This window comes from Gossypium arboreum, chromosome 12 (assembly GCF_025698485.1).
Source record: "Gossypium arboreum isolate Shixiya-1 chromosome 12, ASM2569848v2, whole genome shotgun sequence".
Classification (NCBI taxonomy): domain Eukaryota; kingdom Viridiplantae; phylum Streptophyta; class Magnoliopsida; order Malvales; family Malvaceae; genus Gossypium; species Gossypium arboreum.
Window position 1 is genome coordinate 11,386,904 of NC_069081.1, and position 15,414 is coordinate 11,402,317.

The 15,414-nt window shown below is 29.9% G+C and overlaps 1 protein-coding gene across 1 annotated transcript; it reads left to right on the forward strand.

Annotated features, from left to right (window-relative positions):
- Positions 1 to 8,642: 8,642 nt before the first annotated feature.
- On the forward strand, positions 8,643 to 13,208 carry LOC108479962 (mannose-6-phosphate isomerase 2). The gene is made up of 5 exons (XM_017782838.2): positions 8,643 to 9,375; positions 9,951 to 10,118; positions 10,851 to 11,063; positions 11,749 to 12,015; positions 12,654 to 13,208. The coding sequence occupies exons 1-5, from the start codon at positions 9,064 to 9,066 to the stop codon at positions 12,969 to 12,971; spliced, it is 1,278 nt and encodes a 425-aa protein (XP_017638327.1). The 5' UTR covers positions 8,643 to 9,063; the 3' UTR covers positions 12,972 to 13,208.
- Positions 13,209 to 15,414: the final 2,206 nt, after the last annotated feature.

Below are 15,414 nucleotides of genomic sequence, written 5' to 3' on the forward strand. Positions count from 1 at the left end.
TCGACGGAGAGCAGACACATAGCAGATCTAACTTTCAGACGATTAGACTGAAGCAGATCCAAGATGATTTGGCATCCTTGTGCTTACAAGGAGCAAATCGAAGACATAGCAGATTTGGCTTTCATGTGTTTACACTGAAGCAAATCTAAGCATCTCTATATCATCAAGAAACGAATCAAAGAAGCAGATTTGGCGTCTCTGTGCTCGGCGGAGAGCAGATCGAAGATATTAACATGACAGTCATAAGTTTACAAGAAGATTGAAGACCGTGATTTGATAAAGGCCGGTCAAATTTGGTCTTTCTAAATCTTTGCTCGATTCCCGTTACACAACAATGAGCAAAAAGAAGCAGCTGTAATAGCCCAAATTTGACCGGGCCTTAAAACCAAAACAGAAATACAAAAATAAATAAATGAATGTTTATTTATTTAAACAGTCCATTTACAATACACAAGCCTCAAGACCTCATGAGCCCAAATACAAAAGCCCCATACCCAGTTACAATCCATATCAGATTATATCACTACCCAATAGACCCAAATAGACCTAAGTCACTCGGGCCCAAAAGGCCCAATAACTTAAAGTACCAGCAGGAAACCCTAGGAACCCCAGCGCAGTAAGAGCCGTTCCAGAAGCTTCGTCACGTCAGAGCCGTTCCAGCTCCCAAAGCAAGAGCCATCAATTGCCCTGTCCCCTCACGTCACCCCAGCTGGCCCTCATCAATGCCGGTCAGATTGACAGTCACGAGATCCTTCGGGCACTCGAAACGTCATCACTGTTAACCTCATATCAGTGCACTGCGATCTCAGGCCTCACCGTCGACCTTTGTGCCTCTATCAGTGCCGAAATCTTCGCAGCAGAGGCTGTTTAGTAGTCACCAGACAAGATTTGCATCTACAGCGCAATCTTAGCCGAATTTTTTAGTACCTGTAAGACAAAGAAACCAACAGACACAGGAAAGAAAATGGAACAGAATAGGAAAATAAATAGACAAATAGGGCAAGAAACAACAGTAGATAAACTGAAACAAATAAGGAAAGAAATCAAAGATTTCTTTCCTAAAACATGCATAGTCTAAAGGCTATAAAAACCTTTCTTTAGATTTGTAAACAGTTACGGAGATTCAATAAAAAAGCAGAACACAAATTTTTACACTAAGAATCAACAGTCAAACAAAAGAATATTGAGGTGATTATTTTTTCTTTTCTCTTTTTAAAATACGTGCTAATATTGTAGAGAAATAAAAAAGGGAAAGGACGTACCTTTTATTTGTGTCAGAAAGTGAGTTTCTTTAAACCTCTGACCACCGTATGGGGAGGAGTCGGCGACGGCGTGTGGGCGCGTGAGGCCGACGACCGGGGCTCGGATCGACGGAGACCGGAGCCTAGATCTCTCTCTCCCCTCTCATTTCAGAGAGAATTTTAGATTTTTTTTTAAAACTCGGGTTGCAAATGAATTTAAAACTTAAAATTGGCTTATATAGCCTTAACAGAACGACGCTGTTTTAGCTTAGTCTGATAAGCTTAAAACGACAATGTTTTAAGGCCCCAGGATCCGCGCGTTGACTCGATTACCCGGGGAGGATCCACGTGTTTTTGAGGATTGGGTTAATTACTCAATCGGTCCTTCTACCCTTTTTGCGTCTATAATTATGTTTTATTTTATTTATGATTTGGCCCTAATATTCTGTTTCCGTTTTAATTTAGTCCCTGCAATAGCTATTTTAAGTCTAGAATTAAAACGCTGCCGTTTTGGGAATAGGGCGTTTTGCCCAATGAGTCCCTTTCGTTTTACGCGTGTTTTAATTAGGACCTTAATTCAGCTTTATTTTTTTAAAATTCGCCCCTGTAATTTTATTGAACTTCAAATCTAACCCTATATATTTATTTATATATATATATATAAATTTTATATTGTTATTTGTTTTATTTTTAACCCTATTTTTATATTTATATTATATAGTTATTCTATTATGTATTATTTATATTATTATATTATTATTTTCACTAATTATTATTATTTTACATTATTATTTATATATTATTGTTATATTTTTACTTGTATTATATATTTATTAATTATTTATATGTATTATATATTATATTCACATATATACTTTCATATTATATATTATAATTATTTTATATTATTATGTCATTTTTTATACTATTATATTTTTTATCTATATATTATTATCATTTAAATTTTAGCTTGTATTATATACTTATTTTTATTTATATGTTAATAATTACTTTGCTTATAATCTATTATTACACATTTTGAAGATGTTATAATATTATAACTTGTATAATACGTATATTTCATCATTAATTACTTATTTCATATTATTCTAAACTTGTATTTATATATATATATATTATATAATTATTTTATTATAAATATGAATTCTTTTACATACTTGATATTTTATACATTATTTTTCTAAACCAATATATTTTATATTTTTATATAATTATTATTCTTATAAATATACTTTTTATTATATATTATATTTTAAATCTATTATTAAATATCACATTTTTTATATGCTCATTCTATTTATCAATTGTTTATATCATTTATATATTTTTAAAACTTATATTTTTATTATGCAATATTTGCTTTTATTTTAGAATTAATGTATTATTGCTATGTTATGTATTTTATATGTTATGTAATATCTTAGACTTTTATAATTTATTTTCAAATGCATATTTTTCATATATATATGTGTTAAAATTGTATATCATGCATCGTTTATATGTTTAAATATATGTTGAATTACATGTTTATGGTTTTACCTATTCTTCTTAAATATATATTATGTTGTATGTATATTTTTCTTATTTAAAATTTGTCATGTTTTATTTCTTATATATGTTGGAAGAGTGTAATATTTATGCTGATGTGCTTTTATTTACCTATTATTATAACATGTTATCTCGTATGTTATATTAATATGCTCCTTTATGCACCGGTTTTAAAAAACGAGACTTCAAAGTTTTCAAAAATAAAAAGGCAATGCTTGGTGTTTGGAAGCTTCGAGAAAAGTAGTGTCCTAACTTATTGGGTTGCAATTTTTCTCGTTGAGTTCGAATAGTTAAGTACCCTTCTATGTTTTTAAGATTTTCAAAATATGAGCAACTGTCTTGGAATTTCAAAGCGTTGTGTCCTAACTTACTGGATGCGGCGTTTTGTCTTTTCGAGATAGGGATTTCCAAAGAGGCTAACTTAATGTCAATAATTTGATACAAGTGAACCCCAATTTTCAAAATCAAAATATTTTAAAGAGGATTGCATCTTAAAATTTTTAAATTTCTGACCTGAAAGACATTTGATAATTAATTAGGTACCAATTTTTGGGCGTTACGAGGGTGCTAATCCTTCCTCGTACGTAACCGACTCCCGAACCCGTTCTTTCTATTTCGTAGACCAAAACTAATGATTTTAAAACAAAATGTTTTAAAGGTGATCCAATCACACCCAAAAAGATTGGTGGCGACTCCTGTTTTCGTTTCTTAAAGTCGATTCCCATTTTCAAAAACCCGGTTTAAAGATGGTCTCGACAATTATAAAAAAAATTGTGTTATATATATTTGTAATTGCCAGCCCAAATATCCTAAAAAGATTCGAGTCTTTGACCCTTAACTTAAATAGACCCAACTCGAAAGAGGCATACTCGTCAAGACAACACGCAAGAAGAGTCCACAAGCACACTTTGCGAGATGGGGTTGCGAACGGTGTTCGTAAGAAGGATTGCGAAGCCTACAAGTAATCCAGACTTGTGACCAACGAGTGCAGAGCTCACTGAAGATGTCAGTTCCAAGATCAGAAAGGGCCGCGTGCTATGCAGGCACGCGTCTAACAAGTTAGGGGGTGTGCAAAGAATATCAAGCCATATTCCTCTCAAAGGAACATGAGAAAAAACAAGTTGGCAAGAAAAAAAATTATTAAGATTTCAAGTTAGAAATCTCACTAATCTAAATATATTTAATTGTGTTGTCTAAAGTTGAATGCAAATATGCAAGTATTGTCGGTAAAAAGAATATGTTAACCAATAGTTAAAAAGAAAATAACCTTAAACAAGAAACATGGTAACAGGCCTTCAAAAAAAAACAAGCAAACATGGTGACAGGAAACTCGTAAATTACATGATTAATTATTGTTTTGTAAACTAAACATTAATGCTCCTGATTTTTTTTTATTATATTCAGATATGGATCTAAGGGTACCAAAGCAATCGTTCTTTCGGAATTTTCAAGTTATATTTTTAATTCGCCTTTTTTACATCGAATTTATAATATCATTTATGAGAGAGTAAACAATATTGGGGAAAGAAGATAACAAAATATTAACTCGTGTTATCTTAGTGTTAAACAAAAATTCTAAATATTTTTCAAACTAAATTTAAGGAATAGTAAAAATTGTTTGAAGTGAGTCGAGATTAAATTATATTTTTACAATAATAAAATATAATTTTATTATTTTAATAATTTATATCTTTATAATTTTTAAAAAATTAATTAATTTTTATTATTTTAGAAAGGAGAAAGCGTAATTCACCGATACTAATATTATTTATTCCAAATATTGATGTAAATTGGACTTCAATAGTTTTATCTCCGTAAGTCAATGACGCAAATTTGGCGTAAATGGTTTAGCCCCACCGTCCACTTTCTCCACCCAAAAACAGAAAAGTAAGGATATTAAATTATTTTTTATCAGTGAATTATATTTACATTTCAATCCTTTAAAATAAAATTTTAAATCCATTTCTAAATATATTAACAAATTTAAATAATTAATTTAATTTTAAAAATCTGAAAAATAAATCTACCTTTTTCTGTTACATTTTTTCATCAATAACTATTCATATTTTTATTTATTTATCAGTAATCGTTATGTAAATTGTTTTTATTTTTAACTTTAATATTTAGATTTAAAAATAGTAAAATTACATTTTGTTAATTAAACAACTTAAACTCCCTTATTTTATTATAATCAAAATTTAGTAATTATTTAATACAGTTAATTTAATAGGCTTTATAAATGAATTGATAATATAAACGTGACATTTATTTATATATTTAATTTTTATTATATCTTATAAATTTAATAAAAAAATTAGTTTTAATAGTTGAGGATGTATGATTGGTGATATTAAATTCAGATCATTCATAGCGGTATATAAGTTAACTTGAAAAGAAAAAGGAAATCTTGAAATAACAGAAAAGAAAAAAGCATGGGCGTTCGGAGTGGTGCAGAACGTGGAAATCCCACCCTTCACGTGCGCCTCAATTTTTTCCACTTCAATTTTGGCCCTTTTTTTAAAAGGAAAGTCTAACTGCCACGTAAAATACTCAAAACCTGCCACATGTAATGATTGCAAAATCTGAAATAAAAAATTAATTTTTAGACCACATGAAAGTGTGGGCCCCAACTGTCAATTGTAAGAACAATAACCCCTGATCTCCACCGACACGTCGTTCCTTATAACCGCCGGTCTATCTGTGGGTTACTTCTATCAAAATGTCGGTTTTAGGAGAAAGGTAAAATTTAAACATTCAACTTTTAATTTTAATTAATTAAATTGGTTATTTTAAATATTAAAAATATGAAACTGGTATAACAGAATCATTTCTATTATGAGTTAAAAATTATTTTTATACATAAGAATAAATTATAAGTTTCTTAAAGAAAAGAAAAACAGTTGAAGATCCTCTTATTTATCTGATTAAATTAATAGATGGGAAGTAAGCCTTAATTAAAGTTTGACTTCAAAATAAAGAAAATCAAAGTGAATTATTTGATATTGTCAACTTCAGTTTTGAAATGGAAGAAGCATTTCAATTTTTTATTCAATCTTTGATTTCTTTAAAATGTAAAAAACAAATTCCGTGTTTACTAGTTTTGTTTGCTTTTACTTTTTAACTTCCCGAGGATGATTTGAGTTATTAATTGGCTTCTGCCGTAACAAATAATGTCATAACGGAAGAGATCAGTTAGCCTGCAACAACAAAGGTTAAATTTTAGTTTATATATTTTTATTTTAGAATTTTAATTTTAATTTCTGGTATTAATGTTTTTAAAATTTTTGATGTGATATCTTAAAATTAATAAAAATTAATTTAAAAATTATATAACCGAAAATGACATTATAATAAATTTAAATACCAAAAAATAAATGTAGTAGGTTAACAATTTTAAATTAAAAAAACTAAATTCTTATATAAAACTAAAAATACTTATTTTTTAATAAATATAGCATTAAGTGTTAAATAAACTTATTTATGGGTTAGCCACTGATCCTAAATAAAAAATTAAGCTTGAATTTCGCTCAATTGGTTGGCCATTTTATTGTTCTTATCAATAATATATTAAAAATAATATTTATATATTTATAATTAAATTCAGATTAATTTATTATTTAAATAAAATTTGAACTAAATTAAAATTAAAAAAATTTGCTCAAGCTCGATCTTGGCCTCGCAGGCCAGCTAATGCACAAGTTTCATATAAAAGATTTATATTTATATGTATAAATCTATATCCAAATAGTGTTATTATAGTATCTAATTAACTACTAAATTAAACCAAATGAAACTTGAGGTGAAATGATAAAGTTGAAGGTCGAAAAATCATGATAGTTGAAGGTCAAATTCCATTATGAATGGATTTTATTGATTAAATATTAAAAATTAACTTTTTTTTATTTATCAACTAAATTGATATACAATTGATTCATAATATTGGTTAAAATAGATATGAAAAATAATAAAATAAACCCTTTAAACTATTATTTAAAATATCATAAAATTATCCCTTTTATAACAATTTTTTTTAAAATACTCAGTTTTTTCACTTAAAAGTGCTAGTAATTTTTTCCAAAAATCAAAATATTTATTGTAAACGTATAGTGGTGTATCCAATTCTAATTAAATTTAAATTTATGTTATTTCATTAATTGAATTAATATCTCTTAATTATTATTATTATTAATTAAATTGATATCATATTATTAAGGGAGGTTGACTCTTTCAAGAGAAGTCTTTGAAAATTATCTACTTATAATATGGGAAAGCAATAAATAATGTATTTTATTGACCAATTAAGATATTTACAAAGCTTCTTTAATGTCTCTATTTATAGAGATAAGAAGTATAAATGAAGTAGAGATCTACTCCAAATGACTATTAGAATTTTAAGTACTTCAAAATTTATCTTAATTTTGATGGACACCCACTTAATAAGATTTTCATAATGATTTAATATTTTTAAAGAGTTTTTAACATAAGAGAAATATATTTATTTAAAAACACAAGATACATTAAAATTTAATTAAATCCCAAATTACTTCATTTCATTAATATCTCTTAATTAATATCATTAATTAAATTGAATTTTAAGTAACATCAAATTTAGTTAAGTTAATTTAGAGCACTACAAATAACATTTTTACCTTTATTTTATAAAATTTAATATAATTAGTGTCACTTACACTAATGACATCAAAACAGTTACTTTGTTATAAATAAATCTAAAAAAACTAGATAAATAATGTCTTTTTGACTGAATTTTGTATGGCAAATAAAGTGACTCCATTAAAAAAAAAAAACTAAAATTTAGCACACTTATTAGTGTCACGGATTTAAAATTTTTTTTTTCCACGCGATTCATGTAACCTTAGTCAATTCCTTCACTAAAAAACACCTAAGTTAACTTAATTCGCAATAATTGAGAATTTAACAGAATTTTTCTAAGGCATCCACGAAAAACAATTGAAGAATAAAATAAGAACGAACTCTAAAGATGAACAAAAGTCACAGAAAAATGAGAACACTTGAGGGAAAAGTTTGAGTGAATACTTCCAAAATTTGAGTGAACACTTGAGAGACCTCTATTTATAGCCGAGTCTCCCCAAAATTAACGGTATAGATCAAAGTACATCAATGGCAAAGATTAAAAGCTATTTAGATATCAAATCTCTAAGATTACAAAATCGTATATTCTAAAGATTACATTTAATGTCTAGGATCACATATCTTTAAAGATCACCTTCCATATTTGCTAAGCTTTGGAGATGGACTTTCAATCTTTCCAAGCAACGAACCAGTTCAGTTGGGCCAAATGACCTCTTTCGAATATGATGGATCGTACAAATTCGTCATGGTAGTCATGATTACGGACTCCTATGCACAACCCATGACACTAGTGGATGAAACAAAATTTAAAATCATAAGAGAAGTAATAGCTAATATTTTTAACAATTAAAATTAATTACAAATATTTAAATTTCATAGTGAATACCATTTTCACCCTTTTCATATAAATTGTAGTATAATTTAATTTTACATCATTCATCTAGTATATATATATGAAAAAATCCAATTACTAAAAATTCTATCATATATTTAGAGCAAAGATTTGCGTTTTAATTATACTTACTGAAATTTTAAATAAAATTAAAAATTATCTTAGTTCAAACAATAAATAAAATTTTTAATCGAGTTGGGAGATGCAACTTATGAATGATATAGTAGTAAGTAGAATTTAGAAAGACTTAATAAATAGCATAAATAATAAATATATTATTTTTAATTTTAATTTTGTGTGGTAGAATATGAATTTTCGAGAATCTCAAATATACTGACTTCTATTTTTGTAATGTGAGCATATAATTGCTATTTTGCCAAACAAAATTTTCTAGAGATTTTAATATGAAAAAGAAAAAGAAAAAAGAAAAAAAAGAGAAAAGGGGCATGGAAATTTCGTGCAGAAGTGGGAAGATAAGATCGTAAGAAACTGCAAAAGGGAAGCAAAGCAGAGTCATAGTTGAAGAGACCCCACAAATACAAATCGTGGTTCTTCCAAGCTTTCTCTATCTGAAATCTTCATTTTCAATTTTTCTTTCACTCTCTTTTCCCAACTTGTTTCCCTCTCTCTTCATACCTTTTCAAACTCTTCAAATACCAGCAAACGATGCCCATTCCCTTCTGCATTATCCTTCTCTTCTAGCCTTCTTTTCCTTCCTTTTTCTTTCCTTGGGGGTGGGGTATTTCAACAATGGCGAAGGCTGCTAATGTTGACAAGGTGAAGCGGTTAAGAGGTTGGGTGCAAAACTACGATTGGGGAAGATGTGGTGCGGAGGCACAGGTGGCAAGGCTATTGGCTTTGAATTCCGGGGCCGAGGTTAAGCCCGATAGGCCTTATGCTGAGTTTTGGATGGGAACACATGACTCGGGGCCAAGTTTTTTGGCTGATGGCTATGGAGAAGATCAAAATGTGGGTTTAAAAGAGTGGATTCGGAAGAATCCGAATGTGCTTGGTCATAAGGTTTTGGAAAAATGGGGGCCCGATCTTCCTTTTCTCTTCAAGGTTTGTTCTTTTCTTTTACACGATTTATCTGATTCCTTTCTGGTTTTCGTTTTCCTCCCCTTTTGATTATTGGGAAATTGAATTTTGATTTCTGTTTTTGTGGTTTTTTTTTTCTATTTTTAATTGGGTTAGTGGGTTTTCTTTTTAAAGGGTTTTTCTTTTGCATTTGAATAGGAATTACTGCAACTTTTGCTTCAATATTAATGGAAGTTGAATTCTCACCATTCATCTTAAATTTCCATTTTTTACAATTATATATTTTTTATTAAGTTTGAATATGACTGAAATTTGCTTTGATGTGGTGTCCATTGTTTTTTTTTTTCCCTTTCTCGGGGGTATTTACAAGTGTAAAGATTTTTTTTTTTTTGGCTGTTTTGATCTCAATTTTAATTTAGATCAAAGCTATCAATATAGCAATTGAGAAATTGGAGTGGATCTTGAATAGTTAATGGCAAAGAATTAAGCTTGAGAGTTTAAAGTGGAAATCAACTTAACTTTTAACTACAATATGAACTTTTCTTTTTTCTTCTGTGAATCGTCTAATTTGATTCTGTGGTTCATTTGCTGTAAAATAGGTACTTTCAGTGGCAAAAGCCCTTTCAATACAGGCTCATCCGGATAAAGAATTGGCCAAAGAATTGCTTAAGTTGAAGCCAAATCTCTATAAGGATGGGAATCACAAACCTGAGATGGCTTTGGCAATTACAGAGTTCAGGGCCCTTTGTGGATTCATTACTCTCGAGGTAATACATGAATCATGCTTGGTTTTTGGTGGAACTTTCCTTTTGCTGGTTGTTCTTTTTGAGTGAATAAATCTTGCATTTATGTTTGATAAAATTCTGGTAATCACGTTTTGCACTTAAATTTGTAATTATGCTGTCAAGATGTGGTTGTGCTGAATAAAGATTCGGGAAATGATATGCATGACAAAACTTTGAGGCTGAATCACATCTGAGTTAGAGGCAGAAGATAATCTATCTTGACTTTCCTAGAATTCACTGCCACTGTTTCTGGTCAGTCTTGTTTTGGTCTAAATAGTAGGGTAAAATTTAATATCACTGTGCCAGAACCTTTTTCATGTCTGTTGATATTAGAGGGGTTATTGATATTTTAAAACTTTTTTTGGTATATATTGTAATGCTCCAGGGCAGGTAAGATCGCATTCTGAGAAGTTTAATACCTAGTCTAGCATTTTCATGGAGCTTCTGCATGTTGGGAATATAATTCTTTAATGTCAAAGAAGATGAATGTTCAAGTGTTAAGCCCTTTTTTTTTCTACTGCTTGTTTTTGATATTCCCAAATCATGTCTGCAATATCTTAAGGACTGCAGGGTTGTCTTTATGTGGTTTTTCCTAAACATGCATGTTTTTTTGGTTTTAGGTAAAGGACGCTTCTTGTTTGTGTACTTAACATTTTCTGGTGATACTGGCTACATTAGTCGTATATTTGAAGCAAGCATCTATCTTCTTTGCAGGAGCTGAAGGGTGTTCTTGTAGATATTCCAGAGATTGTAGAATTGGTTGGCAATGCATCGGCAAAGCAAGTCCTTGATATTAGCAAGCAAGATGGGGCAGAGAAAGTAAAATATGCTCTGCGGTCGGTTTTTACTCAACTCATGTCAGCTAGCAAGGAGATGGCAACCAAATCAATAGCAAAACTGAAAAGTCGGCTGCACGTAGAAAGTCAGGTTTATAGAATTTTTTTCTTTACTGTGTAGAGGCATTAAATGGAGAAAGGGTCGAGGGTCATCACCTTGTTATGTTCCTTAGAAACATGACTATACAGGAAAACTGATGTGGTCCTTCCCTGTAGAGTTCATAAAATGGCTGCTCTGAAGATACGGAAATATGCTATGTATTAGTCTGGTTAGACTTCTGTCAGCATATGAAAAAATGGCTCCTACCCAAGTTTTTATTTATTTAGAGCAAAACCTTTAATCTTATGCTGACAGTAACATACCAATTTTCCTTCTAGGCATAAAATGTAACTTCAATACCTCACTGCATTGACATGAAAAAGTTCATCTAATTATGTTGTCATGTGGCAAATATCTATTCTGATTCTTCTGGCAGCTATTTTATGGGCCTAAATGTAGTTCATTTTGCATATTCCGCTATAAATTTGGCTTCTAAGAGTGCATCATAGACGTTGGTTTTCTCTTTTCCACTGTTAGCCTGGATTTCAGATTTTTCTAGTGAAAAACTTGTTTACTATTATAGTACTAATATATTTAATATATCATGTTCTCTTTTCTTTCCAGCTTGTAAAGCTGTTAAATAGTAGCTGTTTTTTATAGTTTTTCCTCCATTCTTTCTATTCTAGCTTTATTATTGACCTTTACCCTTCATTTCCTTTTTGTTTTTTGGCATCAGTTGAGGTGTCTAACTGAGAAGGAACAGTTGGTGTTACACTTGGAAAAGCAATACCCGGGTGACATAGGTGTTATATCGGCCTTCTTTTTCAATTATGTGAAACTTAATCCAGGTGAAGCATTGTATCTTGGGGCAAATGAGCCCCATGCATACTTGAGTGGAGAGTGCATTGAATGCATGGCAACGTCAGACAATGTTGTCCGGGCGGGTCTTACTCCCAAGCACCGTGATATCCAAACTCTTTGCTCCATGCTAACATATAAGCAGGTACAATTATTTGATCAAGGGTTTGATAATTTTCTATTTGAGAGTAAAAATAATTTGTTAAGAGTGATACCACATATAGGCTTTTCTTTTTCTGTTTTAGCTGAACTTTTGCTCTATGAACTTCAATTACACGATGACACAGGCTACTGCTTTATTTATTTGTCAAGCACTAATACTTTATTTCTATGTGACTTGATTTGGTATATTTCTTTGTCTTTTCCCAACGGGGCAGTTTCCTTGATAACATAAGGCGAAATATTATGCACATTTTTGCTTGGATATAGAGAAAGGAATCTCATTATTGACAAAAGGTTACCCCGAGGCTTGTTCTCGCGTATTTATTTACTTTTATTAATAAAAAAATGCTTTGGTCTCTCGCATCACCTATTTTTCTTCACATTCAGCTTCATATACGAGATTAAATTTCCCCAGAAATCAACTTTGAATGCTTCTGTCTGGGACACTTATAAGATGAAAATTTCTTTGAGCTGTAGAATTGTGACTTCAGCAGAGGTTGCTATTTGTGGTTGACACTGAACCTCGGCTTACCTACTTCATGACAATTTAGTTTTGGTCTTCTTGACTTCATATCGAAGTTCTGCAACTTCAAATTTTGATTCTTGTTGGTTCCATTCCAGGGCTATCCCGACATCCTGAAAGGATTTCCATTGAGTCCATACATCACAAGGTATCTCCCACCTTTCGAGGAGTTTGAGGTTGATTGTTGCATTCTTCCAAAAGGGGCATCAACGGTCTTTCCAGCCATTCCAGGCCCTTCTATTTTCCTTGTATTTCTCGGGAAGGGAACATTTCGCATTGGATCACGGGAGGACATAGTGACTGAAGGAGATGTGCTCTTCGCACCATCCAACACGGAGATTACCATTACTACATCGTCTGAACTGCAGCTATACAGGGCAGGGGTCAACAGCAGGTTCTTTCATAATGCCTTGTGAGTTTAAAATCGAACCTCAGCCATCGTCAGCCATAGGGAGTAAATAATTTATTAATTAATTATTTTTGCATGTATTTATGCTATATATATATATATTTCTTTTTTCCTACCATTTATAGTTCTCCATTCCTGCATTGTAATGTAATTCAGGACTTGCATATAATGTAATACAGTATAATTTAATATCATTCATGTTTATCAGAATATATAAATAAATTGAATTCATTTCCTATTACAAGCTGCTTTCTCAATTTATCTGTACATGAAATTTGATTCCTCCTGAAATCATGTATTCAAATCTTATGCGTTGCAATTTTCTTGGCTAAACTAATAAAAAGGACCCTGAACTTTAGTACTTTGAAAATTTTTTATGTACTTGAATAAGGCCTTGACAGTTTCACTTGTATTCAGATAACATCTTAACCTTTAACTAAGGCTCCCTTTGTATTACCCCTAGTTGGATGGAAACTCGAGCTATTGTGAGCGCTTTCTATAATAGTTTCATTTGCCTATCAAGATTTTGCATGTGATAGAGAGGTGGTTATTGTACATCTATGTAGCTATAACAATATGCTGTTATAGAGAGATAATTGTTATAAACTTACTATAGAATTCATATTATAAATTTTCATCAAAAGAAGAAAGTAAAAATTATGTTAAAAAAAGAAAGAAAGTGAGAATAAAATTAACAAAACTGAAAGACGTATAATAGGTGCATGTATTATTGTTTTAGCGCATCTTTTATTTTACATTCTTTCATATGACTAATTATTAAAATTATAAATTTAACAAGTTCAATTAATCAATATGAGTTATCAACTTAAATTATTTAATTTATCATGAGTTATTAAATTCAAGTAACCAATTTATAAGTTATATGATGGTCTAAATTTATAGTAGAATATTTAATTATGGGACTCAATAGTTTATTAGATAAAATAATTATTTCTATATGCAATATATAAACATAAAATGATGATATTTCAATAATTGTGTTAATAATCTTTGAAAATTGGATTAAATCAAAGTTTATGTATAAAATTGCACATTATACCGAAGTTAATGTATAGTTTTGAGATTTATCCCATATTTTTCACGTGAAATTTAAACATTTTGTTGAAATAATCTTTCAATTAAGATAATTCTTATGTAATAAATTATAATTGATATGCTTGCTTATATGAAATACCTATAATTTTACTTAATATTTTAGACAATATGCTGTTATAGAGAACCAATTTAATAAAAAAATATACTTTATAATTATGGTTATTACTTTTATAAGTGGAAAATTATTATAAAGAGTTAAAATAAAATATAAAAATCAGTTTTACTAGAAACTTGACTATTATAGTGAAATACTGTAATTGTATAATGCTTTATCATTTAAAGTTTTTTTTTTTTTGGTGTTTAAAACACCAATCGCGAGGCACATTTAAAGAATTTAAGCACGTGGTAGCTTCAAATTTCCTAACCACCTAGGTAAGAGACGGTGCGGTTAGAAAAGGTGATATAAATTTTTAGGGTTGAACAATCGGTTGTAGACTTGGTATTGTAGGCATATGCTTATTGTAGATTTGGTTATGTCAATGAAACTTGGATAGCCAAGTTACATAAACAAAGCTATCTAAATCCACATGAATTATTTGGAAAACATGTGAATATTGTCTCATTGATAAAATGACTGACCCTTTTACTGGAAAAGATGAAAAGGGTTGGAGATTTATTAAGCCTAATATATTCATGTGTATGTGGCCAAATCAACACAACAAATAAAAATGAGTATTCCTACTTCATAATTGATGCAGTTGTAAATAAACTAAAAATCTGACTAAGACGAGCATATATCAATTAATAGTATAGTTATGGTAAGTAAAGATATCGTTCTTACGACGTTAACTACGAATGCGACAAAGAACAAATCACGAAAATAATCTAATAATAACCAAGAAGCGAAACAATACCCAGAAAAGAATTCACCTAGATTTCATTTGTTATTATCATTTTGAATTACACAATTTCTTCACTTAATATCTTAAACCGTAGAAATCCCTAAATTATGTTAATATCTCTCTTCAAGAATAAGAGCAACTGACTCTAGGATGATTAATTAAAATTTATTTCTAATTAAAACCTCTATTATCGCATTAACTCGATCTATGAATTCTCCTATTAGATTTGACTCTAATTCGATAGATTTATGTCGTCCTATTTCTAGGATTGCATGCAACTTCATTCAATTACACTAGATATACTCTTAAACAGGGTCTATTCCTCATCTGTTTAAGCACATCAAACATGGAACAATAGTCTAGAAATATTAAACCAAGAATTAAGCATACATAATTGAGAACAAGATCTAAGTATTTATTACGCAAAATAGAAATCAAACGACATAATTCAACATAGGGTTCATCTCCTCTAAGTATTTAGAAAATTAGTTT